General features: G+C 34.7%; 1 protein-coding gene across 4 annotated transcripts in view; it reads right to left on the bottom strand.

Moving 5' to 3' along the window:
- Nucleotides 1–27,087, bottom strand: part of Grid2 (glutamate ionotropic receptor delta type subunit 2) — a 1,407,776-nt gene that overhangs the window by 1,126,454 nt on the left and 254,235 nt on the right. For all 4 annotated transcript variants that reach the window (XM_048416269.3, XM_087907267.1, XM_048416268.3 and 1 more), the window contains exon 2: nt 18,986–19,141. In XM_048416269.3, coding sequence (XP_048272226.1) covers nt 18,986–19,141 — 156 coding nt within the window. The remainder of the gene's footprint in view (nt 1–18,985; nt 19,142–27,087) is intronic.

The following is a 27,087-nucleotide window of genomic DNA, read 5'->3' as shown; positions in this document are numbered from 1 at the left end:
GGAGTAGAACTAATTCCCGTGTTTCTTCAGAATTATGAAATTTCTTGAAGTAATGATAATACTAACGTTTATAAACTCTATCTGAACAGGACATTTGTGAATGTTATGTATGATTGTTTTTAAATACTAACCAGAAATTTATTTCATATTGTATGACTCTATCTGTATAGGTTTGCATATGTGTTGGATTTTTAGATACAAAAAAATAAAAATTAGAATTAAATTCATGCAAACATTAAGTCATTCAAATTTGATGAAGCTTTGGGACTGAAAAGAAAAAATTTGATATTAAAATAGAGTTATATTTTTGAAAATGCATTAAGAGAAAAATTTCTCTATAAAGTCAATGGAACTACTCTGCATGTTAACAACGAGAATATGAATATGTGGGTGTGAAACGTACCTTAATCTGTACTATGGCAACTCCTCAGAATAATCATAGCAGAATTTAGAAAAGAAAAAAAAAGCTTGCTTACATGAGCAGAGTCAAGTTATTTTAGTAATCTTCCCTTGTATGAAAACCTGTGACTCCACACTCTCCTGTTCAGGTATCACTGTAAAATAATGGTAATCTGTATACCTGGGTATGTTTGCTATTTTCAACAGTTTCTCTCCTAAGATCTTAATATTCAATACAGCTACATCTCAGCAAGTTTCAGTGATTGTGTTTAATCCATGGGTCAGAGAATGATTTAGAAATCAGAAATGTATCTCTCCTACATCTCCATATCTTGTGCTGCATGTCCACACTGAGAATAATTAAGCAATATTAGCAATATTCATTTAAAATTTGTTTACAGTTCAGTGCCTATTTAGAAGTTCAAATAAAGTCAAGAAGATAACTCATTAAATAAAATATTGATTCTGTTGCTTTTTATATTTAATATGTATAAAACTAACACATTCATATGAGGTTATCGTTCAAGAAAGCTTTTTCTTTTGAAAGATATTCATTCTAAAGTCTTTAAAATTATAACAGGTGCTTATATACCTACCACCTTTATTGCATATTTAAATATTAAAATAAATCAATGTTTCGTCTTTAAAATCTTTCCAATATGGCTAAACTTTATTGGAGTAAATAAAACCTTTTGAAGGCAGTAGTCTCTACATTAAGCTATCAGAGGTTATCTGATGGATGTGTGGATGACAAACAAATATCAACACCCTTAGAATACGAACACTCTCCTCTCTAGTTCCCACTTGATCTTACAAACTACTGGAACTGTTTGGGTATTTTCATCCTGTTGCTCAGCTAAAGAGCAGCCACAATGCAAGGTTCTTCAAATACAGGGCCGAAGAATAGCCAGATATTTAACAGGGAGATCTGAAGATTGATTCAGCCATCATGCTTCTTAATAAACTTCCATATACTCGTGGTTCTGCAGCTGCATATATAAGCAGTATGACAAAAAAAGTAGAACTTCTCCAGCTTTGTTCCCTGACTCTACAAAGAATTATTGTTGTAGCTTGAACAATAAATGAACTTGACAAACTCATGTAGTGGAGGCTTAAACCCCAGCTTACAGGGATATTGAAAAATAGGGGGAGCTATTTGAAATAGGTATTTAAAGAAATAGGTTATTTAGAAAATGCATCTATAATTTTATGCTCCTCATCGCCCTCTTTTCCCTTTCCCTACTACTGCCACTTAGCAAAGAGTCTATTTTTATAGGGAAAAAATGATGAAAATAATAGATAGAAAAGAGAAAAGTTTTACACCATAAAACTGAAATGCAATTCTGAAAATTTTTGCAACAATTGATTCATTAACATATTTAATCAAAGTTGTTATTTGAAAGAAGGAAAGCAAAGAAAGAATGATTCTGAATTTATAACTAGATAAAAAGATACAGGCTAAGAGAATGGATATGTAAACAGGATCCAGCATTCTGCTGTTTACAAGAAACACACCTCAACCTCAAAGACAGACACTACCCCAGAGTAAAGGGTTGGGAAGAGGTTTTCCAATCAAATGGACCCAAAAACAAACAAGTGTGGTTATTCTAATACCTAACAAAATTGATTTCAAACTAAAATCAATCAGAAGAGATGGAGAAGGACATTTTATACTCATAACAGGAATAATTCATCAAGATGAAGTCTCAATTCTGAATATCTATTCCCCTAATTCAAGAGCACCCACATATGTATAAGAAACATTACTGAAACTTCAATTGCACATCAAACCCCACACACTAATAGTAGGAGATTTCAACACTCCTCTCTCGCCAATGGACAGGTCAACCAGACAGAAACTTAATTGAGAAATAAGAGAACTATCAGATGTAATGAACCAAATGGACCTAACAGACATCTATAGAACATTCCACCCAAACAAAAAAGAATATACCTTCTTCTCAGCACCTCATGGATCCTACTCTAAAATTGACCACATTATCAGTAACAAAGCAAACACCCACAGATTAAAAAAACAAAAGATGGAGTAATCAACTGTGTCTTATCAGATCACCACGGAGTAAAGTTAGAATTCAACAACAATTCTAACCCCAGAAAGCCTACAAACTCATGGAAACTGAACAGTCAACTACTGAACCACCCTTGGGTAAAGGAAGAAATAAAGAAAGAAATTAAAATCTTCCTTGAATTCAATGAAAATGAAGGCACAGCATATCCAAACCTATGGGACACTATGAAAACAGTGCTAAGAGGAAAGTTTATAGCACTAAGTGTCCACATAAGGAAAATGGAGAAAGCTCACATCTATGACCTAACAGCATGCCTGAAAGCTCAAAAAAATCAACAAAATAGAAACACAGAAAACCATACAAAGAATCAATAAAACAAAGAGCTGGTTCTTTGAGAAAATCAACAAGATTGTCAAACCCTTATCCAAATTAATCAAAAGGCAGAGAGAGAACATCCAAATTAACAAAATCAGAAATGAAAGGGGGGGGGACATAACAACAGACACTGAGGAAATTCAGAGAATCATTAAGTCCTACTACAAAAATCTGTACTCTGCAAAACTGGAAAATGTAAAATAAATGGACAATTTTTTAGATAGATACTATGTACCAAAATTAAATCAGGACCAGGTGAGCAATTTAAATAGACCTATAAGCCTTGAGGAGATGGAAGCCGCCATCAAAAATCTCCCAACCAGAAAAAGCCCAGGGATGGATGTTTTTAGTGCTGAATTCTATCAGAACTTTCAAGAAGAGCTAATACCTATACTTCTCAACGTGTTCCACATAATAGAAAAGGTTCACTGCCAAACTCTTTTTATGAAACTACAGTTACTCTGATACCAAAACTGCACAAAGATTCAACCAAGAAAGAGAATTACAGACTAATGTCACTCATGAACATGGATACAAAAATTCTCAATAAAATTCTGGCAAACTGAATCCAAGAACACATCAAAAAAAAATCACCTATCATGACCAAGTAGGCTTCTTTCTAGAGATGCAGGGGTGGTTCAACATATGAAAATCAATTAATGTAATCTACCATTGCTGGTCATTTTTCATTCCAATGGCAATGTCAGCATTATTGGCAGACTAAGATAGCCATAAACAACAAGATTTTAGCCTATATGAGTAAAAATCTAAAGGTATGTGTAATATTCCTAATCATCTCTAGCTTGATTCAGTCATCAAGTCTGAATAATTCAAGTGAAAAGAAGATGCATTCCAATTATACTGGAAAACCCTCAAATAATTGAGCAAAAATATATCAGTGAAATATAGTTGAAATCACAAGAGAGATTAACAATGCAAAGTAGAATAATTAGAAAAGATGTCACGTTTAATTGATATAGATTCTGGAGGAGTAGTTAAGATGGGCCAGAAAACAAAGAGTAGTAGCAGCAAAAGAAGAGTGGTAGCTAGCAGTTCACCTAGAGGATATAAAGGAAACAAATGTTGCACTATAAAGAGGAAAAAATGATAATTCATATCAGGCTTCTATAAGGTGGACGTCCTCGTTGTTTGAAGTATACAAAAAATAATATATCACCCTCTTTGCCCTGTTTCCTCCAGAGCATACTAGTGATATATAGTTAGCAAATGTGACCTTAAATCTATTTTCCTACACTATTTTTGGTTCATGACAGATCCATCAAACCAACACATACCTTAGTTTTCCACCTAGAAAACAAATAAATAATAACTGTCTTAGTATAGAAGGTAAGGAATAGTCTTGAAGTAATTAGAACAGAAAAAAACTTTCTGAACAGAGCACCATAAGCCTAGGCACCAAGAACAAAAATAAATTCAGGGGCCTCAAGCAACTAAAAATCTGTACTGCACAAAAATACCATCATTCATTCAAACAATCAGGCTACAGAATGAGAATATAGTTTGTTCAGATTTACATCTGACAGAGGGCTAGTATCCAAAATATATACTAAGAACTCAAAAGAAAGCATACCTCATAAATCAAGAAAACAATTAACCAAATTAACTATGGAGTACAGATCTAAACAGAGAATCTGCAAAAGAGGAAACTCAATGGCTGAGAAACACTTAAAGAAATGGTCAACACTCTTAGGCATCAGGGAAATGCAAAATAAACTATTTTGAGATTTCATCTTACACCCATAAGAATAGCTAAGGTAGATCAAACAAGTGACAGTTTATGATAGTGAGCAAGGGGAGTATTCATCCACACCGGTAGAAGTACAAAATTATACAATCACTATGAAAGAAGAATGGAATCATTCTACCTTGGAATTAATCTGTACTACTCTTAGACATATACTGAAATGTCATTTCTTTTCACACAGAAAAACTTGCTCAATCATGTTCATTGTTTCTTTATTGAAAACATCCTAGATGTCCCTCAACAGATGAATGCATAAAGAAAATGTGGGCATTTACATAATGGAATACTACTCACCTGTTAAACACAATGAAATTATGAAACTCACAGGACAACAGATGACACTAGAATAAAGCATCCCGAATGAAGCAATCCAGACACAGAAATACAAGTAAGATACAATTAATTTATATATGGATATTAGATGTTAAGTCTATGATAACCAAACTGAATTCCATAGAACTACAGAAGTTAGATATAGAGTAAAGGACTGAATGGATAGATATCTCTCCCTAGGAAAGGAAAATAGAATAGATAAGTATGAATGAATGGGGGTAGAACTGCACTTGTAAAATCAAGTGGAAAAATGGGGGAAGAGGGGAACAGGGAGGGAATAGGGAGAGAGACAGCTAAAATTAAAGTCCATTTTTGCAGGAGTACAAAGACCTAATACAGTAGAAGATTCCAGATATATGAAGATGATCTAAATAAAAATTTTAAGTACCAGGGAAGACAGGATCCTAACTGGACATCTCTTGTCACCAAATTAACCTGCAAGGATCATTATTGAGCTACATCTAATTGAGATATTGGCCAAAGTGTACCAGGGTACCCCTCAAACAATGCATGTTGTTAGCAAAATTATAGTTTGCACTCCACAATTGACAACAGGCCCCCACTGCTGAAAACAAAACACATACAGCTCATCTAACATGAAGTCAAGCTGGTGCCTACACAGAGCCTTTACCCCTATACTCTGGTGTCTTTGGTACAGACTGATATCTGTATGCTACTAAAGGAGAAATGTAAACACCAAGTCAGCCACAAATCCTTTGATCTAAAGTGGTGTCTGGTCTGCCAGATATGCTTGTACAATGGTGGTACAAAATGTGTAGGAATAATCAATCAATATCTGATTTGAATTAATGTCCATACTATGAGATGGACCCATATTGTCCCTTCTTGGGTGACCAAGAATCCGAGACTGCATAACCCAGGTTCCTAGGATAAAACGAAATACCACTGTTATAAAAAGAATGAATCTGAAACAGCAATGAAATGACTACTAATGACATTCATTATTATTATTAAACGGGGCCTTGCTCAGCCATCATCAGCAAAGGTTCCTCTTGCAGCAAACAGAAATAAATACAGATATCCACAGTGAGACATTATGCAGAGAGTGTGAGACTTTGGTACAATCAGCCCTAAATGGAAAACCTTTATCATATTTGTCTTCTCATGCCTAAAGGAACCTTACAAAAAAAAAAATGGCTGATAGACTGTAGGAGCCAGAGGAGATCGAGGGCACCAAGAAAACAAGGGGGAAAAGAATAAAAAAAGGTAGTGAAAATAAGACCCTTCTAATAAGGAATGGGTTGTCATCAACCATTACGAGGTCAATGTTGTTTCACATCATTTGGTCATTCCTATGAGGCTCTTTGTCAACCTGCACAGCAAGACTGCACATAAAAAGTCACAAGATGAGATTTCTTTCCTAGGTTTCCATATTATTAATTATTAAAACATTAGTAGTTTTATTTGAATTTCTCTGCATTACATGATGAGAAAATTTGAGAAAAATTCATTCTCTAATTTGTTTTATGTTTGTTTCTTTTCCATGGGGAAAATATTTACATAAATAAACAAATATTTTTAACACTATTATTATAATTTTAAAAAGTGGTTTTAAAATTCAAATAGATGCAGCAGTCAAGACATTGTGCTCCAGAGGCAGGATGATTAGGTTTTTCTTTTTATCAGACAACTTACAAAAGAAGTTGGGAATACTGGAGGTGACTTAGGTGAGTGATTTATAAGCAATGGTAACCAACTGAACGATGAATTGGTAAATTTTACCACTTATAAACAAATAGAATAACACCTTAGGACTTCCAAAGATCACCTATATTCAAATAATATAGATCACACCAAGCATAGTTTTGCATATGCAACAAACTGAAATGATACCCTTTTGATATGATGGCTTCAAAGCAATATGAACTTGTCTTAAATGGTATTTTTAAGGTAATTTTCTGTCACCTTCCTATTCAAGTAAGCACCTTGTTTCCTACCATACATGTATATCACCTATATGTTTCAGTCAAAGCACACTTGGTTTCATTTATAACACCATTTCCCACTAAAAGAAAATATTAATTAACTTAATTCTTTTAGTCCATTTTTTATATTGGTAGATAGTCCTTAGATGCTTAGCCTAAATTTGTTCAATTAATGCCTGTAAACTTAAATTGCTTGTAATCATTGTTTTAAAACATTACAACTACAAAAACACTGAAACTTTCAATTTCTTAGCAATTCCTTATTTTCCAGCAGTTGCCCTCACTTTCGATATTTAAGATTAGGTCATTTTCAAGAAAGATTAAGTAAGTTAGAGATTCAGTCATTCTAAGTATATACATTGAGTCTTAAATGAATTTCAAGTGAGCTAGATGGTGTGGGATTGACATAGGACTTGTCCTTTTTTAATTTTGACAGGCAACATAAATAGAGTTTTATAATCTGTCTTAAAAGGTTTAAATTGATAGTTTAAGGTCTACTAAGAAAAGTGCTTGGCAGTCATATTTTTATACTCAGAAAACACTTAAGCACATATGCACACATATTATAAATGTATACATGATACTAGGAAGTATATACTTTGTTGTTTTGATAAAACATACATGCATAAGAATATAATGCATAATGAATAAGAAATCCTTTAAACTGGTCAAAAACGCAAAAATTAAAAACTGAAAAAAGATTACACTACTAATAAACCCCACTAGAGTTTATTAAAACAATAATAAAAAAGAGTAGACTTGAGTAGGATGTAGTAGGAAGGCCTAGTGTGTCAACCTGTGGTCTGAGATGTGTAGGAAAACAGTCTCTCACAACTCTTCGTTCACTGTTGTACAGAGTCTCACAAAGCCTGCTGTGCCTTGCTTGGATTTAATAATGTGAATGAGTACAGAGGTGCAGAGGAGCCCCTCAAATTGCTCAATTTTATATAACAAGTATTTTATTATTGATTGGGATAGTTTGCAAATGAAATGTTCCCCCCAAAGCTCCCATGTTTAAGGCTCAGTTCCCAGTTCAGTAATTTCCAGAAATGTGGTTGTTCCAAGGTAACTAACTGGTCATGTGGACTTGCATGTCACTATTTTGTTAATCCATGAAGGTTTTATAATGTCACAGCAGTAATGTAAAGTGTTAAAAGTGTTAGGATCTGAGGCCTAATATGAAGAAGTTTATTGCTGTTAGCCAGACAATACGGGGGTCTACATTGTTACTACCAATCAATAGTATTAATCTCAACGTGTTTTCTCCTGCTGCTTCTAGCCTGGACTCCAACTTTCCTCAGGCCCACAAGCAGTCAGGCTGAATGACTGTGAATGAGGTAAAGCTTCCAGAACCGTGAATCTACATGAACACTTTGTCTCTCAGTTGTAATTTTTAGGTCCCTTGTCACAGTGATTACAATCTAACCTGTTTGGGTGTTATATAAAATAAAAAAATACAGAATCTTTTTTAAAGAAAAATAAAGCTTTAAAAAGCCTCTGTATTTGGATTGGTTTTTACTTTATTTGCACAATAGTTATACTGATATTGAGTTCCCCTTTCCCGCCACACCTTGTAAAATAGATACCTTTTTTAGTTTAGAATATATTCTTCATGTGTAACACATATTTTAAGATTTTACTTTTGAAATTAAGTTTTAGAAACAAGTTTACCAATCTTCAAATCTACAAGCCAATCCTCCCCAAACAAATACATCTTAAAATGAGAGTCCCCAGAAAATTACATAATATCATGTTATTAAAAAAGATTAGTATTGACAATTTAAAGAAACCAGTGACGGAGTTGAAGAGTCAGTACTCCCCTATGAAAAGACAGAATGAAAATGTGCTAAGTCCGGGAAGATAACCTTTTAAACAATCATGTCAGAAACAAGCTCAAATACCAGCGATGAGCCATCTCAGCAAGCATAAAGCCTTCCTTGAATCCATTCTCTGTCTGACCTTCATACACATCATTCTTCTACACTCTGCCTCTCTACAACTGAATCCCACTTAGCTATGACTCAGCGCCTTATTTACTTCGCTGATTGTATTAAGCCCACACAAATCATCAGAAAGCTTTAATTTGGTCTCCATGGGCTTCCTCTGCTTCCCAGAATTGGTAACAAGGTATTTTAAATCTATCAGACCCTAAGTACACATGTTGCGACATCACTACTATTTGTCAAATAAATTACACTACAAATGTAATTTTCATCTTCCTGTGTTAACTAGGAGAACTAACACTGAAAACGAGAGGGGAGGCAAAATCATCTCCTGTGATATTTTTACAGTAAGAGCAACAAGAATCCAGTTGCAGGATGCAGAGATTCACATATAAGCCCCACGCTGAGCTCCCAGGGTCCAGTCAAAGAGAGGGAAGGGGGATTATAAGAGCAAGGGGGTAAAGATCGTGATGGGGAAACCCGCAGTTGACCTGAGCTAGTGGGAGCTACTGACTCTGGACTGACAACTGGGGAACCTGCATAGGACTGAACTATGTCCTCTGAAAGTGGGTGACAGTTCTGTGACTTGGGCAATTTGTGGGGCCACTGGCAGTGGGAGCAGGATTTATCCCTAGTGCATGTACTGACTTTCTGGAGGCTATACTCTATAGAGGGATGCCATGCTTAGCCTTAATACAGGGGGGACGGATTTGGCCCTGCCTCAATCTGATATGCCAGACTTTGCTTATTCCCTATGGGAGGCCTTACCCCTTCCTCTCTCTGAGGAGTGGATGGGTGGCGGGGTAGATGGTGGTAAGGTATGGGGGGTGGGAGTAGAAGGAGATGGGAGGGGAACTGTGGTTAGTATGTAAAATGAAATAAAAAAAAATAAGAAAAAAGAATCCAGTTGTAGAGATCCACCTGAAAAGTACTGTGGTGCGTAAGTAGATTCAGAGACATCTGTGGGGCAAATACAAGCAGTAGACAATTTTTAAGATAGGAGTGGTCCAGGGAAGCTCCATGTTAAGTTCAGAGTGTATAGTCAAAGAAAGGTAGGAAGGATTATATGAGTAAAGGTGGTCAAGAGCATGATGGGAAATTCCAGAGAGATGACTGACCACAGTTCATGGAACCTTAGGGACTACTCTATCTAGACAAGAGCTGGGGAGGCTGAATGAGACTGAAAGAACTAGACAATATGCATGTGTGCAACAGTTGTAGAGCTTGGTGTGTTTGGGGGCCCCTGGCAGAGGGGCCATGGTTTATCCCTAGTGCCTGAATGGGCTTTTTGGAGTACATTCATTTGTGGTAGATGCCTTGCTCAGTCCTGATCCAGAGTAGAGGGGTTTGAACTTGCTGCAACTTGATGTGACAGGTTTTGTTGACTCCTCATGGGAGGCCTTCTTCTTTCTGAAAAGTGGATGGGGGTGGATTCTGAGGGAAGATGGGGGGATGAGCAGGAGGAAGGAAGGTTGAACTGTGGGTGGTATGCAAAATGAACAAAAAAGTTACAAAAAAACCCTAAAAACCTAAAATAAGACAGAAGTGCTTTTCAAAGCAACTTATTTTCATGTTGATAACCAAAGATAAAATTAATATTTCAAACTGTGATCAGTATTATTAAAATCCATTGTTATACAGATTCAATTCGTTTTCTTAATTGGAGACTATGATATAATCTGGTAAATCATTTATTAGCCCACTCTTATTAAGATACATTCATAAGAGTAAAAGAGCATTCCTGTCATAATTACCACCTCTTGTAATTACTATACAATAAGCACAATAAAAGCATTGAGTATATTTATCTCCATTTTACACATGAAATTCCTGAAACTCAGAGTAATTCAGTATATTTACAGACAGTGAAACTTTCTTTTGAATATTTAAGACACATAGAGAAACATATAATTTTATGGTCCATGAGCATAATGCCTATGTTTTCCAACCAAGGTAAATGACATCAAGTTTGAACCTTATATGGTAAAACAAATGTAGTCTCTATCAGTGTTTATGACATGATATAAGGAACTGCATGTTTAAAAGACAGTCAGCTGCAGTTTCAAAGGGCTGCACACTGAGAGTTAAAGGAAGAAGTTTACCCATAAGCCAGAACCCAACAGAAGACAGTAGAAAGATAAAGTTAGCCAGCAAAAACCTCAAGGCTCAGTAGCACAACTTTGTAGGAAGCAATTGCTGCAAAGGTAGAATCTCACAGGTGTTCTGAAGGGGCTACTAATTTGTTCCTTCTTTCACCTATAATATGTACTTTCTTATAGCACAGTGGCCTTTTCTATGTTGCTTTGAAGAAAATGTTCCAAGTGAATGATTCTGTGAGAATTCAATAAAACTCTGTTTAAGTAAAAAACCTATACATAGCATTGGCCCCACAAACTCAATTATTAATTGATAATAACACATCTAATATTTAAAGTAAGAAAAGCTAATTTAAGGTTATTCTTAAATTAAGTAACTAACTCATTTTCTATCAACTTGGATATCATTATTACATATAATAACACGAAAGAGAAATCATCTTTAGTTTCTCTGCGTGACTTAAAACTGTATTTATGACCCCCAATGGACTACAGGCACACACTGAATGTGATTAAGTGTGACTTTTAATCTAATAAACCGAAACACAGAATTCCTTTAAGTCATGAATATGGTCCTTTCATCAAGTAACTATCATACAAGTTCTATTGAGAACTGAATTATGTAGCCAAAGTCTATACTCCGTATGTACTCACGGATTACTAAGAGAAACAGTATGCTACAGTTATGAGCAAACTGGCAGGGAAAAGGACACTCCAGTAAAAACGAAAGCAGACATATCAGCTTCTGCTAAACCAACTTTGAAGAAATCTGCTAAGAAATGGTGCTCCAAGACACAAAATACAGAGTGGCTCATAATGCTAAGCTTATACTAATGACTGAAACTATACATTGCTCAAATTATAGTTATAAAGAAAAAAGGCGTCAAAGAGTGTATCTTCAAAACTATGATAGAGGAGCTTGTGAAAATATAAATTTCAATCTGCTTACATTATTGGAGACATGTTACTCCAAGAGTATATTAGAGGAGACAATGGGCAGTCTTTCAATTAAGGAATAATATGGAGGATCATTTCCCACCTCTATTAATATTGTTTTTCAAATTACTAAATCTCATTTCGAGATGCATTACAGTGTGCATGGGTTCACATTTGAGGGCTATTGAAGTTTTCCGTAGCTTTTCATTCTTTAAAATAATGTTCCTATGAAAAAAAATCATACTCTGTGTATTTATAGTAATACTTTGTTAAAATAAAAGCCATGTTATTCCTTAAGCAAGGTTACTTTTCTGAATAGAAAATCTAAAGACATTATTTTTCTTTTATTAATAATAAAGTCAATTCTCAAATTACATACCCAAGAATATGTCTTTCTATATTTTAAAACCCTGCAGTTTCCTTCTGTAAGTTTTAAGAACACTGAATCACACATTGTCTCCTCGATGTCTTTCATTATATATCACTGAAGCTAGTCTAATCTGACAGGGGTACAATGTGTGGAATTGGAGAGATGGTGACTGAACTTTTTGAACCCTCTAATGGGCTCTTCTCCTACGGAAAAAGCTAGCCTAAAGTCCTTTATAAATTTATAGGGATGATGTTTCTGTCGGCGGTAGAACAACTACAGTTTGCTGCTTCACTGACAAGGTGTATTGATATCCCTTGGTAGGAACAGGTGGATTTTTGACTTTGTGGACTAGTTCTTTCAATGTGGCCAATAGGAAGAAAAAGTGGTGAATGAAATGTAGAAGATTTCAGTCTATCTTCTACTAAATATCCAAGCATAAGAAGAAAAACAGAAAATGCAGTCGCCAAAGGACCTGTTCTGATAAGACCGTTAAGGCCTCATTTGCTTCTTACCTCACTTCACCCATGTAGCTGTGTGAGACTTACACATTGCCATGATGCTCAAAATTGGAAGTCTAATCTCAACTACCTGCCATGCAGGAAGGAAAGATGAATGAATGAATGGACGGGCAAATGAACACAGGAATAAATAAGTTGAATTAGCACAGGTCCTTCAAGTTCTGTTCTGGAGCCCAGAAATATCAGATTGGAAAATCTTAAGATCATCAAAGGACATGTTTCACAAGGCTTCTTTCCACTTTTATAAAAAGCAATGAACAGCTGCTTAGGACATGACAGTCTTTAATCAGCTAAGCTTCCTATAAGGCTGACCAGGGAGTGCTAGGCATGAAAACATCAAGAGATTCTAGGCATGCCAAAGCGACCTTTTCAGGGATACAGCTGCCTCTGAGCCAGTCATGCTCATGGGTGGCACTCCCAACTCATCATCCTGCAGCAAATGGGAAGGTACTCATTGGTTCACTAAACTGGAATTGGTTGGGATATCCTTTCTTTGCTTGCTTTTGGTTTCATATATGGTATTTACCTAAGTCTCACAAGAAAGAAATAATTCAACAAAATGGTACTTTGCTGTGATGATTTTACAACAATGAGGCTCATGTCATTAACTAGAAAGGAAACCACTTTTTGTTTATAAGTTTTCTTCATATGCTTCTAATAACTTCAATTTTGAAGATTCATGAGGCCAATCCAATTGGAAATGAGCAAAATTCCATGGACTTTTCAATGAAGCCATTTATATTTTGGATTCCTACTAGAAATTTTATCCAATTCCTATAATACAGAGATTGATTTATATATAGAAGCACTAAATATTTCCATGAACTTGGTGTTGTTTATAATAATGATATACTTCATAGTGGTTTGTAATAGTTCAGAAAGAAATATAATCATGATAGTTCTATATTTTCTTTAAGAATAGCTTTATTCTGCCTACAGTACAGTTCTGCCATTATATACCTTATACTACTCAGATTTTCAATTCCTTTTAGAGAAGAGTAATTATTTGAAAAATCTTCAGCGGAATTTTGCTATTAAATATCAGTGCACAGCGATTAACCTTTCCAGAACACTTACACAAAAGAACCATCTCGGTCAGGTTTTTACATGCAATGCCCAGTGAGTACTCTGACTAGTACATTCTTCTTACTCCTATTTTCTTACAAATGTTCACATTTCATAGGCAGTAGTATGTTAGTGTCTGTCAAGAACTATTATGATTTAGCTGCTATTGCTTTCAGTATAGTTGCCAGTGTATTTCATATAAGACATTTCTATGTGGCAAAGGTTTTATCTAGAATATCACCCACATACTATGTTCAAACACTTCTTGACTTCATATTCCAGTTCTGTGACCTCTCAGGTGATGAGACCTACCTTAAGGAAGTCATTCTGTGGCCTTTGAAGATCAGCAGCCCAGCCTCAGGTCCAGGGATGCCCGGTTGCCTTTAAAGCTGCTTCAGCACTATCTTCCACTACCGAGAAAACTGTTGCGCCTGAAGCCTTGCTCCCCTCTCCCCAACATGATAAGCTGAAATCCTTATAAAATCACCATAGAATGAGTCTTTCAACAATTAAGTTTTATTGCTCAGGTCTTTTGTCCAGAGGGAAACAAAACTGGGAACATGTCTGTGATTTGATACATAGAGGAAACACACTGTAAGTGAAAACGAAACAGGAAATGGAGCCTAATCCCTCTGTTCAAGTATAACAACAGATCATCTCTTTATTTTGTTTAGTTTTTCTTTTTTTAATTGATATTTATTGAGCTCTACATTTTTCTCTGCTCCCCTCCCTGCCTCTCCCCTCCCCTTCAACCCTCCCTCAAAGTCCCCATGCTCCCAATTTACTCAGGATCTCTTTAACATGGTGATGGTGACAAGCTCTCTGTACTCTGCAGCCTTGGTTGATGAGGTGGCAGGTTTATTTTAAAATCAATCACAGAAAATCTAGAAGAAATTTCAGAAATGGAAAGGCTTTTCAAAGGATAAATTAAATGCCATGAATATGCTATGGAGCCAGAAAAAACACAGGGTCAAAGTGCCTTTAAAATATACTATGCATTTTCTGAATTATTTTATTTTTAGCAGATGAAGAATTCCAAGTGTGAAAGAATAATATTGATTTACAGAGAATAAGTACATTTATCATCTAGACTGGAATACCCCCACTATCCCATGCAATGAGAATTAATAATTCACATAAAATATATACCAAAGCAAATACAACTCCAGCCTTTTCATTTTTATGGTATTTCTGAAATCTTACACAAATTTTGATATTTCCCTATATATATACATATATATGTATGTATATATACTAGTATATACACACATATATATATACATATATATATATGTACACAAGTGTGTATGTGTGTGCACAGTTGAATTTAGTCTCGTAACTAAAACTTACACCACTTGTTGTAAATTCTTGTTTGCTTCTTCATTACTCATACCTGAATGTACTATAAAAGAATTAAAATAATGTTTCATCTCTCTGGTTCTGAATAGCTTTGACTCCACATTCAACATTTCAAAATGACTTATATTTCCACTCATACATAGCAACTGGATTTTTAGAAAGATATGAAGCAATTACTTTCTCTAATGTGCCATCTGGAAAGAAGAAAATTCTGTCCCCTAGTTATCAAAATATTTTACAAAAAAGAAATAAAAAAAAGCAAGGAATGGTCGTGTTAAGGTATAAAAAATAATTTGTCCTTGGTTATTGCTGAACAATTTATTAAATGAATGTAATATTGATTTTTATAAAATAGAATAATAAGTAAAGGAAAAATAATTTGCTGAAAGAAATTTGTAGATTATTTTTATAACAACATGTTTTAGTCTCTGTTATTCACTTCGATGTTTGAATTAAGATTATAGTTATAATCTGAGAAATATATTCAAAACTTCCATTGTTCATCAAGGAATGTAATGTAAACACTCTTGTATAATAGGTATATGGATTTGTAGAAATTTCCATTACAATAAATGATTATCCTCAAGGTCCTATACCAGAAGGTGCAGAATGATATCAATCATTAGTATTATCTCAAGAACCAATCAGCAGTTCACTGATACAGGCTTCTCCATGATTAATTGTTGGCAATAGAAATATCACATTTTAAAAATTGACCCTTCAAAATGTCTTTCAGTGAGTATGAAAATTGAACTCTTGGTTCTGTGCATGGTGGATTAGTACTTTAACATTCCTAGCTCCAAACTCTGGACTTAATATGGTTAGTTAAATATAATTTTAAATGAATTAAATATAAATCTATGAAATATGATTTATCTTTTGAGTGACAAATTTTTCTATTAGATTTGTCTCTTCTTTCATTTTTAACAAATTTCCTCTTTCTTAATGATGCTATATTTTTAAATATTGTACTTTGACAATAAAATAAATTCACATAGAACAGAAAAGTATCTAAGCTGTAGATTCTGTGTAAGTTATACAAGATCGTTAGAAATTGTGTGTAAATAATAAGAATAATATCATTGAAGTTTTTCAAATAATAAGTTGATAATATTGAATTCTTTTTTAATGATTGTAAAGGTACAGTTATGAAGAGTTAATCATTAAAAGTAGCCATCTCTGATGACATTTTTATTCTAAATTTCTTGATACTCTTCAAAGAAAGGGTACTTTAAAATGTTTCTTTTCATGAAGCCTGAACAGTTCCTATGGGATGGTTTTGAACCATTTTCTTATAGTATCATTGCAAATTATTATTTTTACTAATAAAACAAATTCAAATCCAGCCTTAGAGTTGTGGGTTACACCTTTAATCCCAGAACTTGGGAGGCAGAAGCAGGAGATCTCTGTGAGTTCCAGGCCAGTCTGGTCTGAGCTACACTATGAAACCCTATCTCAGAAACAAAACAAACAAATAAACAAACAAACAAAAATTCCTCCATAATTTTTCTAGATATGAAAAAGTGACACAGAGCTTCTCTAAAGCTTTAACTTAGTCGGGTTCACCACCAGCACAGCCCATCGACATAACTGACCCAGAACATCTTGTTAGTATCAAACACTATCCAGGCAATCTGTCAAGCTCCTTCAGACTGCTTGTCAGATATCTACTGGACTCCATCTGGTCATCTTATTTTCCTTCCCAATTTCCTTTCAGTGCCACAACTTCTTCCAAGTCCCTACAATTCTGTTGAGAGACATGTTTGTTTCTAGAACTTATCTAACAGCAGGATGGCTTCAGAAAACAAAGTCTAAAAGAATAACACTGCCATATTGTTTTTTTTAAAAAAACTCAGTTTTTAATGTAGTCTTTAAAAATGGTATGACAGAATTTATTCAAACATTATAATTTTCTCCAATCTACTTTTTAAATGAAGGGAGACATTTAAAAGCCATTAGTATATAATTGCATTTTTGAGATTGATTTGGAGAGAAGTTAAGATTGACACATACAGAGATGGAAGAAAAAGTCAGTCAGACCTCTTTGTATCCTGCTTCCATTGTGGTAGTGAAAGCACTAGGTGTCAAAAGAAGTCTTGAAGCATTCACTGAGAACATAATTGTTAGAGAACATACACTCTAAATTATCAAATATCTTCTTAAAATTCCACATTGATTTTCAAACTCCTTTAACAATTCTAATATTAGACTTCCTATAAATACTTACATAAAAGATTTTTTAGCATACACACTATTTGAATTTTAAGTCATGGTATAACTATGTTTTTAATGTGAAATATTTAGATGCATTTTTAATTTGGTCTTGAATCAATATTCGGTTATTAGAAATTAAAATCTACTTTGTCATCATTAAATATACTTTTCAGTTTTCAGTGAAAAAGATTCTTTATTTTGTTAATTTCATAAAAAAACAGTCTGTTTACACTACCCAATCAGCAATAAACAATATTTCTTAGATCACATGTTCAAATCCTAGTCTATGAACAAAAGTAAATGAATGCACATGTGTCCTATCTCCAACAATCTGAACACAAAAAGCTACAATAGTAGACAAAAGGGGTGCATGTTCCAGACACTTGGGGCTATTTTCTCATCTGCTCAATGTCAGTCTTTTGATACTCTTTACTGCCAACCCAATTTATTATTTCCAATTGGATGATTGTTGCTTCTTCTTCCAAATTTGATTTTAATGCTTCACAAACCCAAGCCATTTGACAATATTACTCTGCCCTTCATTATCCTAAAAGTATAGTCACAAAAAAGCATAGAACAGACCAATTTCCTGGTCTCTGAAACTATGAGAAAACATCTTTCAATTAGTAACTTACAGTAAATGAAAACTTACTGCTCACATTTCTGAATGTTGGAAGCCCAATTTCGTGGGGTTAACAGATTCTGCCTACTGAGTGCTGGTTTTTCATTCCACAGAAAAGGTCCTTGTTGTATCCTCAGAAGGCAAAGGAACAGCATGCATACTCTACCTCCTTTTTAAGAGCACTAACCATATATAAAGGCAGATTCCCATGCCTTCATCATCTTTCAGATCACTCACCTCTTAATGTCATCATGACCAGAATTGTGTTTCAGCACAATATGAGGGAAAACACATAAATAACATATAGCCTTAGCAGCTATAAAGAAATCACTTCCCAACTATGAGCACTTTACCAAAGAAGGGCATTAGCACTTTATCAGATTTTTAGGGAAATCCATTAATATAAGACTAGCAATGCAGATTATGTTGGTGCATGAGAACGATAAAGTCAATTTCATGAAAATCAGGAAGAAAGATACTAAGTTTAGTATTGGTAATTTGTAGGAAACAAAACAGTACACCCAGATTCAGGACTTTAGGTACACAGTGTATGTAACACTGCTGACTTGTGGATAGTGTCTCTAGGTTTTCCTTGCAGCAATGCATTTTTCATGTGTAAACCTGAAATGTCATTGTAAGTTGTGACAATACTCAAGTCAGCAGTAATCACAGAGGAATCCAAAGCAAAAATTCTGATGAACAGTCATATTTTACTAGAATGTTCCATTCTATTGATGCCATAACAATGCTGTAAGGTTCTTGACTGTAAAATGTATGTGCTCTTTTATATCATATTTCAATTCACATAATAACTGTTTCATATGACATGCCTTCAAAAGTTGAATATAAGATAAAATACTAACATAATAAGTACTCTCAGAGAAAGGTATCTAATTAGCCAAAACCACACAGAATAATGCCTACAATGAACTGTTGTTTACTAATCTATTTTGATGTTACTGAACAATAAAATAATATAATCAAGATAGATAGTAGATCACTGATGGGCCTTACCTTCTTGAACAGCTTGGAAAGGGTTGTTGCCATCAACAAATGTCACTGAAAATGTGATTTTCTCAGTCTGTAGGATTTCCTCATTCTGATTGAGGTCACCAACTGCTGTGCGGAATACCTCGTCATCTTTTTTAGCAGATTCATCAAAAATTGCTCCTAGAGAGAAAGGAATGTTTCTATTTTAAAAAATATAAAAACTGTCATGACATCTGGCAATATGCCTAAAAAACATTTACTTGAAAACTGTACACTTTCACGTAAAGACTTCACCATATTTATCGCAGGAACAAACTGCCCTAAATATGGGCCCTCAATAAGCATGAATGCATCCTCACTTCTTTCAAGTGTAGATGAGGAATAGCACATCAAAATGTTGATGCAGGGAGAGCATCCTGGAGACATTTTATATGCTCATTGCTGTTTTTAGGGTTTGCAGGACAGTAGATAATACACCAAAGTATTCTAAGAAGTGTACCAATCACAGATTGAGAAGTTTTTCTGTAGGCAAATGAGATACACTCTGGACATTTACTATGGTCCACTCCCAGCATAGACAGGAATTCAGATTCTCAAATGAACTTAATTTCTTTTGCTTTTTTGTTTGCATTCATTTTTCCCTACTATTTTGAGCAGGGTTTTCATAGTCATTTCAGTACTATACCCAATACTATTTACAGACAATCCAGACATATGCAGATTTCTGAACAGATGAGAAAAAAGAAACTTTTCTTTGAAGGATTAACTTAACAACAGTATTTCTGTCCCACCCACTAGTGATGTAAGTGAGTGCTGCAGTTCAGTCTTAACATTTGTTTGTCCATATTATAGTAGTTTAAAAAGGTGTTTCTACGAGATACTAATTGATTTCAAAACCAATTCTGCCACTTGTGGAGTTGCAGGAAATTTTTCACACCAGGAATCATGAGCCTCAAGTTTATAGTCAGCACCAGGATGAACCTATCTACAAGCAACTCTACCTATGCGCAACATTAGTATTAAAGTCGATATGTAAATAAGGTGTGAGTAAATTAGTTAAAATATCAATGTGTTAGTATTTTTTGATGTTCTAATTCACTATATGGATGAATCTGGAGGGCATTATACTCATAAAATAAATCAACCACACAAATTGTTTTATGACCTCACTTCTATGTAGAATCTCAGTAAAATGAGAAAAACCTAGAGATTCCATATTCTGCTAGGCATAGGACTGAAGAAAGCAGGACATGGAGATGAAGGATGCAAACCTCCAGGAGAAACAGACCTCATACAGGCACCGGGAAGAAGAGAAGCAGAAAGTGCAGATGAATGGTTGAAATTGTCATCACTTGCTGGCCTTACACAACCACTGGGAATGGAGGAATCAGGAAGCAGAGGTGGAGGGTTCAAACTCTAGTAATTTACACATTTTACACTGGCACTGGGAAGGGGGTAAGTAGGAAGTAGAGGTAAAAGCACAAACAGAAAAGATGAGAATCAGAGCAACATGGTCGACTATGCATTGGAAATGGGCTCTAAGCGCACGCTTAGGGTGTTCCAGCATATTCTCAAAGGCAGACAAGAGTGATTGTGGAAGGAAAAGAAGATAAAATTGTGTTCAATATTGTAACCACTTTGCTATGTAAATAAAAATGAACGTATCAATTTGTAGTTCTTAAAATAGATAACAAAAAAGTATTTTAACTCAGAAAACATAGATTTATAATTAACTTTTCATATTACATATCTCATTTGATCTAACATTTTATGTACTATGTCTATTTTTAATACTATAAATATATCTAGTTTTGAAATAAATATTCAGAACCAGATACATGCCACATCTTTGATACAGGTCATATTTCACAAGTACCCTGCTTTTCACTCCAGTATCCTTGCTCAAAACAATAAATGGTTGTGACTTCTACAATGTTCCTATGAGGAATCACAATGGAGAGCAGTTCTTGGCCTCACTGAAAGTCTACAGGCCATTTCCATTTGAGCTTACACTTCTTAAATTATTATTAATAACATTTTATTTTATTCTAATCCTTCATCACGAAAAGAGGCATACATTTTAACCTTCCTTACCTGTTCACTTCAAATAGTTGACTAATTTAAATAAGATTTAAAAAAGACTGATTCATGCTAAGTAAAATAATGTACGAATAACTGCAGAGCTTACTTTCCTATCCAGCCGAATATATTTTGTTCTTAACTTATTTGTAACTACAAAAACAAACTGTGTATATATAAAAAAAGTTTTACATTATATGTTTTATATGCAGACTTAGGTATACATACACAAATTTAATACAAAACATTGTTTATATACACAAATGTGTAGACAAATGTAGAAATTTCACATATGCAGTTGTGATGATTATGTATGACTGGTATTCAGTCCCCAGGCCTTCCGTGAATGAAAGGCAAAGCTATGAAATATATTATTCAATGTGTGAGTCAATATTCTAATAAAGGAAGCATAATGATATGAGGTCCAGCAAGTGTGACAGGTCAGTGTTGTTTTTTACAGCTGAGAAGGCTTCTTGCTAAAATACGATCTCAGAAGAGTGACCTACATGAATCTGGCTTTCTCTTCTGGCTGATCTTTTGTCTTTACATGGATTACACTAATCCTGCGACCTGGCTTCTGTAACTTTTGTCTTTCATTTCCTTTCTACATTGAATATCTGTCCACTGGATATATGAGAACGACAATGAATAACTTTCATTAACATACAAATGACACGTCTCAATTATACAATTATATATCTATAATTGAGTGAATACTCACAATTTATAAATGTAACAAAATAGATAGTGCCGACTATACATTTTATCCCATTTTGTTATTCCTGAAATGGGTTAATTTAATATACAGAGCTATCTAGGAATATCTCTGAGCTGTTGGCCAAGCAGTGTTGTAATTAATATAGGTTTGTGTGATTAGTCTGGTCTGGGTGACTAAAAACAAAAATACAGTCTCCAATTGCAAAATGGCACCCACATTTAGCAATGCACATCTATATAAAGCATAAGATTTTTTAAAATGGGTTTCTAGACACACAAAAAATGGGAGTCAATTGGATATTCTTGGTAGGCACATTTTTTTTTCAGATATGCTCAGTTTTGCTAACTCCAAACAGAGAGTGGCTTCTTTAAGAGATTTCTTCCATAGTCAAGCAGTGATGGCACATGCCTTTAATCCCAGCACTCGGGAGGCAGAAGCAGGTAGATCACTGTGAGTTCGATGCCAGCCTAGTTCCAGGATAGGCTCCAAAACTACAGAGAAACCTCGTCTCAATAGACAAAAGAAAAGAAGAATAAGGAAGAGGAAGAGGAGGAGGAGGAGGAGGAGGAGGAGGAAAAGGAGGAGGAGGAGGAGAGGAAGAGGGAGAACGAAATGGCTTCCTGGTTTGTACTAGCAGCATGAGGAGATGAAGAGCTCTGGCTCTGTCAGTAGAACCTGCTACAGAGCACTTAAATGGAGTTTGTGAACAGAGTGCTACAAGTTGATTAATTGTGACATAGACCTGACACATCCCTAGAGCTGGGGTGGTGAGCATGGCTTACAGAGGTGGTGAGCATACCTCTGCTATGTTGGACTGGGCAGAGCCAAAAGGCAAAGCCACAACATTAGTTCATACCTGCTCAGCATTGAGACAGAAAAAAAAAAGAACTCTTCTGGTCAAAAAATGATTACAAATACACAATAAGAAAGATTCACGCAAAAAAGACCTCTGAATGAGCCACAGTGTTGGATAAATGTAGATGGGATTAGGAGAAAGAGAAAAAGAATACAGACAGTCATAGATTAAAGGAGTAAGATAAAATAATATTAAAAAATGATAAAGAAAATAAGTCGTGTAAAGATGAAAGTACACAGAGAGTCTGGATTAAGTGCATTATTTCATTTTCTTTGGATTTTTGACTGTTAATGAGTTAACTGCTAAAAAAATATTTGATTCTGGTGGCTGCTAAGCCAAACATACATATATATTTTAAATGTATCTTGACTTTAAAATTTGAGTCTAAGGATATGTTACTTTGGAAAATAGATTCTGCTTTTATTTACACAGAAGATGAGAACCCGTGAATTCTATACAAGGTAATATGGCTTGATGGAACAAGATGCCCCAACAGGTCTCCATGAACCCTAAAAATACTTCACCCAAAAACAAGTGTGAAGCTGTTTGGAGAAAACAACACACAAATTCTGAAAATGATTGTATATAAATGTTTATTTTCTTTTAAAGGGGGTTGATTAGAGTTGGTTAATGGTCATAATTAGTCTATTTCTAAGAATAAAATGGGTATAGACTTTGAGTTATTGATATAAATTTAATGTCAGTTTCATTTTATGCATATTTCTACTCTTGTTTAGGATATTATATTTATGCAGCTCATTTAAAAATGTAATGTATTATTAAAATTACAGATCAATAGATAATCATTTATAATAGTCAAACTAGTTCTTAATTGTCAAAGAAACCCCAACTGTATTTGTTTGGAGGAAAGTGTTGGAGGGCACTGGATTCTGAACAGATTTCATCCTGCAGTCCAAAGTGTGTTATGCATCCAATAACAGCAACGACAGCAGTTACCAGCCTTTAGTACTAACCACTGCATGAAGCACAGTGTTATTTCAAGTAGTGTTAGTGATAATCCATTGCAGATCAATGGTGCTCACATTCCCTGTCCTGACAGCCCAGGAGAATGAGAACTGCTGCCGAATTCACCGCTTTAGTTTCTGACAAAACCTTCTGAAAACTACACGTGTCTAATGGTCAAATGGACACACAATTAGAAATTAGAGGATAACACTATGTTCATGTTAACTACGGTAAAATTTTTATACATAAAAATGTAAAACATTCCAATCTTACTTTTTTTGATGAAGTTTACTGTATTAAACATTTCTAAATGATGTATTTTTAAATAATTTGGGAAGATGGAACCGTATCACAGTAAGTTTTCTTATAATATTATATTGTGTCATATTTAAAAATAATATATAACTAAAATATTGCATATGCATTCTTCTCAAATATTTTACTTATATCTCTTTTGATGATTATCTAATATGAAACAGTCTCAACCTGAAACAATTTTCTTAATCTTTTTCCATGTACTTTACATTTTGCCTAAGTGAATCCTGAGAACATGTATGCTGATAAATCCTTGAGATCCTTAGAATCAGATGCAGGACTATTGTGTGGGTGAGAAGCACTCTGTCGCTAAGCACTTTCCTCTCAGTGGTATGTCCTTAAATACATGATTCAGAGGAAATATCCGGTTATTCTATTTTTAGGAAATGTTATTTTCAGAGGCAGTGTCAACTAGTAAAGTCAATGTAGAAGTCAGTCTGAAGATTACTGAAAAACTAGAAATAGATTGTATGACCCAGCTGTACTACCCTGGTCATACACCTGAAGGACTCCACATGCTATTACAGAGATGCTCATTGTGACTCTATTAAAAAGAGGTAGAAAATGAAACTGGTCAAGCTGTATATCATCTTAAGAACATATGAAGAAAACATGGTGTACATACAAAACAGAATGTTACTCAGCAGTAAAGAAAAAGGGAGCCATAAAATTTGGATGAAGTTATTAAAAATATACTCAGAGAGGTAACCTAGGACCAGAAAATAAACACAACATCTTCTATAGTTGATTCTTTTATTTTTTTATGTTTAAACTGGAGCACATGTGGATGTCAGGCTATTGGGTACAGAAGCCTTACAGGAGTGAGGGTAAAAACGTACAGGTGACATGATAGTTATCAGGGGGACACTGGGGTCAGAAATGTCCAAGCATGGAGAAGAATGGGGAATGGGGAAATGAGATCTTGGTAGAAGGACTACGAAAAATGAAGGGTATAAGATGCTATAGTTATATCAAAACTTACAATCTTCCAACTCAAGAAAAGCCTTCATCAGAAGAGACAGTAGAGTCAGGTAACATGAAAAGAGGGCAGTTAAACAGGTTTTCAGGGTTTAAGTCAGGCATAGAGGAACAGGGAAGCAGAGCACAGAGAGATAGGTTGTCAAAAGTGAGGATACAGGAAGAAACCTCATAGAAATCTTCTTGTATGTAAGCTAATTAATATATATATATATATATATATAAACATATCATACATATATTGTTAAAATACATACATTTTTACATACAAATATACATATACATAAGAATATATTTAAGGGGAATTTGAAAATAAGATCCTTGATATGTGGACAATATTGTTACCCCCAAAATATAGTTTATTAGATGAAAATTTCAGGGATAGCTCTAGTATATCTCTCAACATTAATCAGGGAGGCATCAGAGATAGTGTAAATAACACAGGCTATTGATACTGCTCTTGGTGGTCTACAAACACTCATTGGAAAGACTCCTGGCTGAAAACATTATTCACTTTGGTTACAGCCAATATAAACTAGACCACAAAAATCTCTCCTTGCTAATCATCTTTCACAGAGCCAAAAGGTGCGATGTTGGCTTCTGGGAAGGAAAATATCAACGGTCTCATATAGAACTCAGCTGTGGTTCCATTATTCAAGGCTAAGACATCTTCCCAGAATAGGAAGTGGAAAGAATGAAAGATCCTAAAAAAATGGCAGTACAGCCATGATTTTAGCACATGATTTGGTTAGTCCATACGGTGATTTGATTATGTATGGCCTCCATAAACTCATGTGTTTAAATCCTTAATCCATAGGGAGTGGCACTATTAGGAAGCATGGCCTTTTCGAAGGAAGCATGTCACTGTGGCAGTGTTCTTTGAGATCCTCCATGCTCAAGTTACACTCAGTGTTGTACACAGCCTCCTTCTACTGCCTACAATCAAGATGTAGGACTCTCAGCCACTTCTCTGCACCACGTCTGCCTGTATGCTACTTCCCACCATGATGATTTTGGACTAACACTCTGAAAATATGAGTCAGCTCCAAATAAATGATTTCTTTTATAAGAGTTATCATTGCTGCTGGGAGGTAATAGCACACAACTTTAGCCCCAGCTTTCCAGAGGCAGAAGCAGGCAGATCTCAGTGAATTTGAGCCCAGCTTGTTCTACAGAGTGAGTTCCAGGGTGCTCCAAATCTACACAGAGAAACCCTGGCTTGTATAACAAAAGAAAAAAAATTGGTTTCCGTGGTCATAGTGTCTCTTCACAGCAATAGAAACTCTAAGAGTGTACGAATCAACTCATACTTGCAGTGGTTACTGGAAAAAAAGATTTACACAAGATAGAGACAAGCAGCAAATGAAGAGATGGAGCAACAGCTAAGAGTGTATACTTCTCTTCCAGAGGACTTGAGTTTACTCTCAACATGTGCAAGAGACTCAAAACCACCTATAACTCTAGTTCTTGAAGGCTCTGAATTCATTTACCTCCATGGACACTAATAATCATAAAACATACCACTCCCACACATACATAATTAAATTATAAAATAGTTTTTAAAAAGGTTAAACCAGTTAAAAACTTAGCGTGGAATGAGGATCACCCAACATTTCTGAAGGAGTGATTGGCAGCTAAAGACTGTAACCACTGGTTGCTTAGTTACTGATATTGCAGTGGATGGCCAAACACACATGTGTATATATGAAGCACTAATTATTGGCTACTTAAAATAAATAATAATAATAATAATATAGTATGTGAGGCTTGAAAGAAAGTAGGCTATGAGAGGATTTAGGTTGGAGGTAGTAATAGATGGATACACGAAACGTACTGTGAAAAGAATATTTTTCCTCCTTATTAATATATCCTTTATAGGATGATAATGCAGTATTATACTTTATATATTAAAGGACTTTGATAATTCATTTAAAATTCTAAACATACATTTTTATCCAATTGTCCTATTTATTTAATAGCAGTTTGTTCTCAGTTTAAATTGTCTCATAATTATTCATATTTCATTCATCACTATTTAGTTTGTGCCCAAACATCTTTATTGTTTTAAGTATAGGTAATTAAGTTCAAGAGTACATTGCCAGGATTATCATGGAATTATGATATAGTATGGAAAGATACAAATTGAATATGAGAAATTTGCAAGGCATTTAAAAATATATACATAAGTGCCTGAACGAGTGATTTAAGTTTATA

This window comes from Myodes glareolus, chromosome 6 (assembly GCF_982192425.1).
Source record: "Myodes glareolus chromosome 6, mMyoGla1.1, whole genome shotgun sequence".
Lineage (NCBI taxonomy): Eukaryota > Metazoa > Chordata > Mammalia > Rodentia > Cricetidae > Myodes > Myodes glareolus.
The sequence above is the reverse complement of the archived record's forward strand: the minus strand, read 5'-3'. Positions and strand labels throughout refer to the sequence as shown.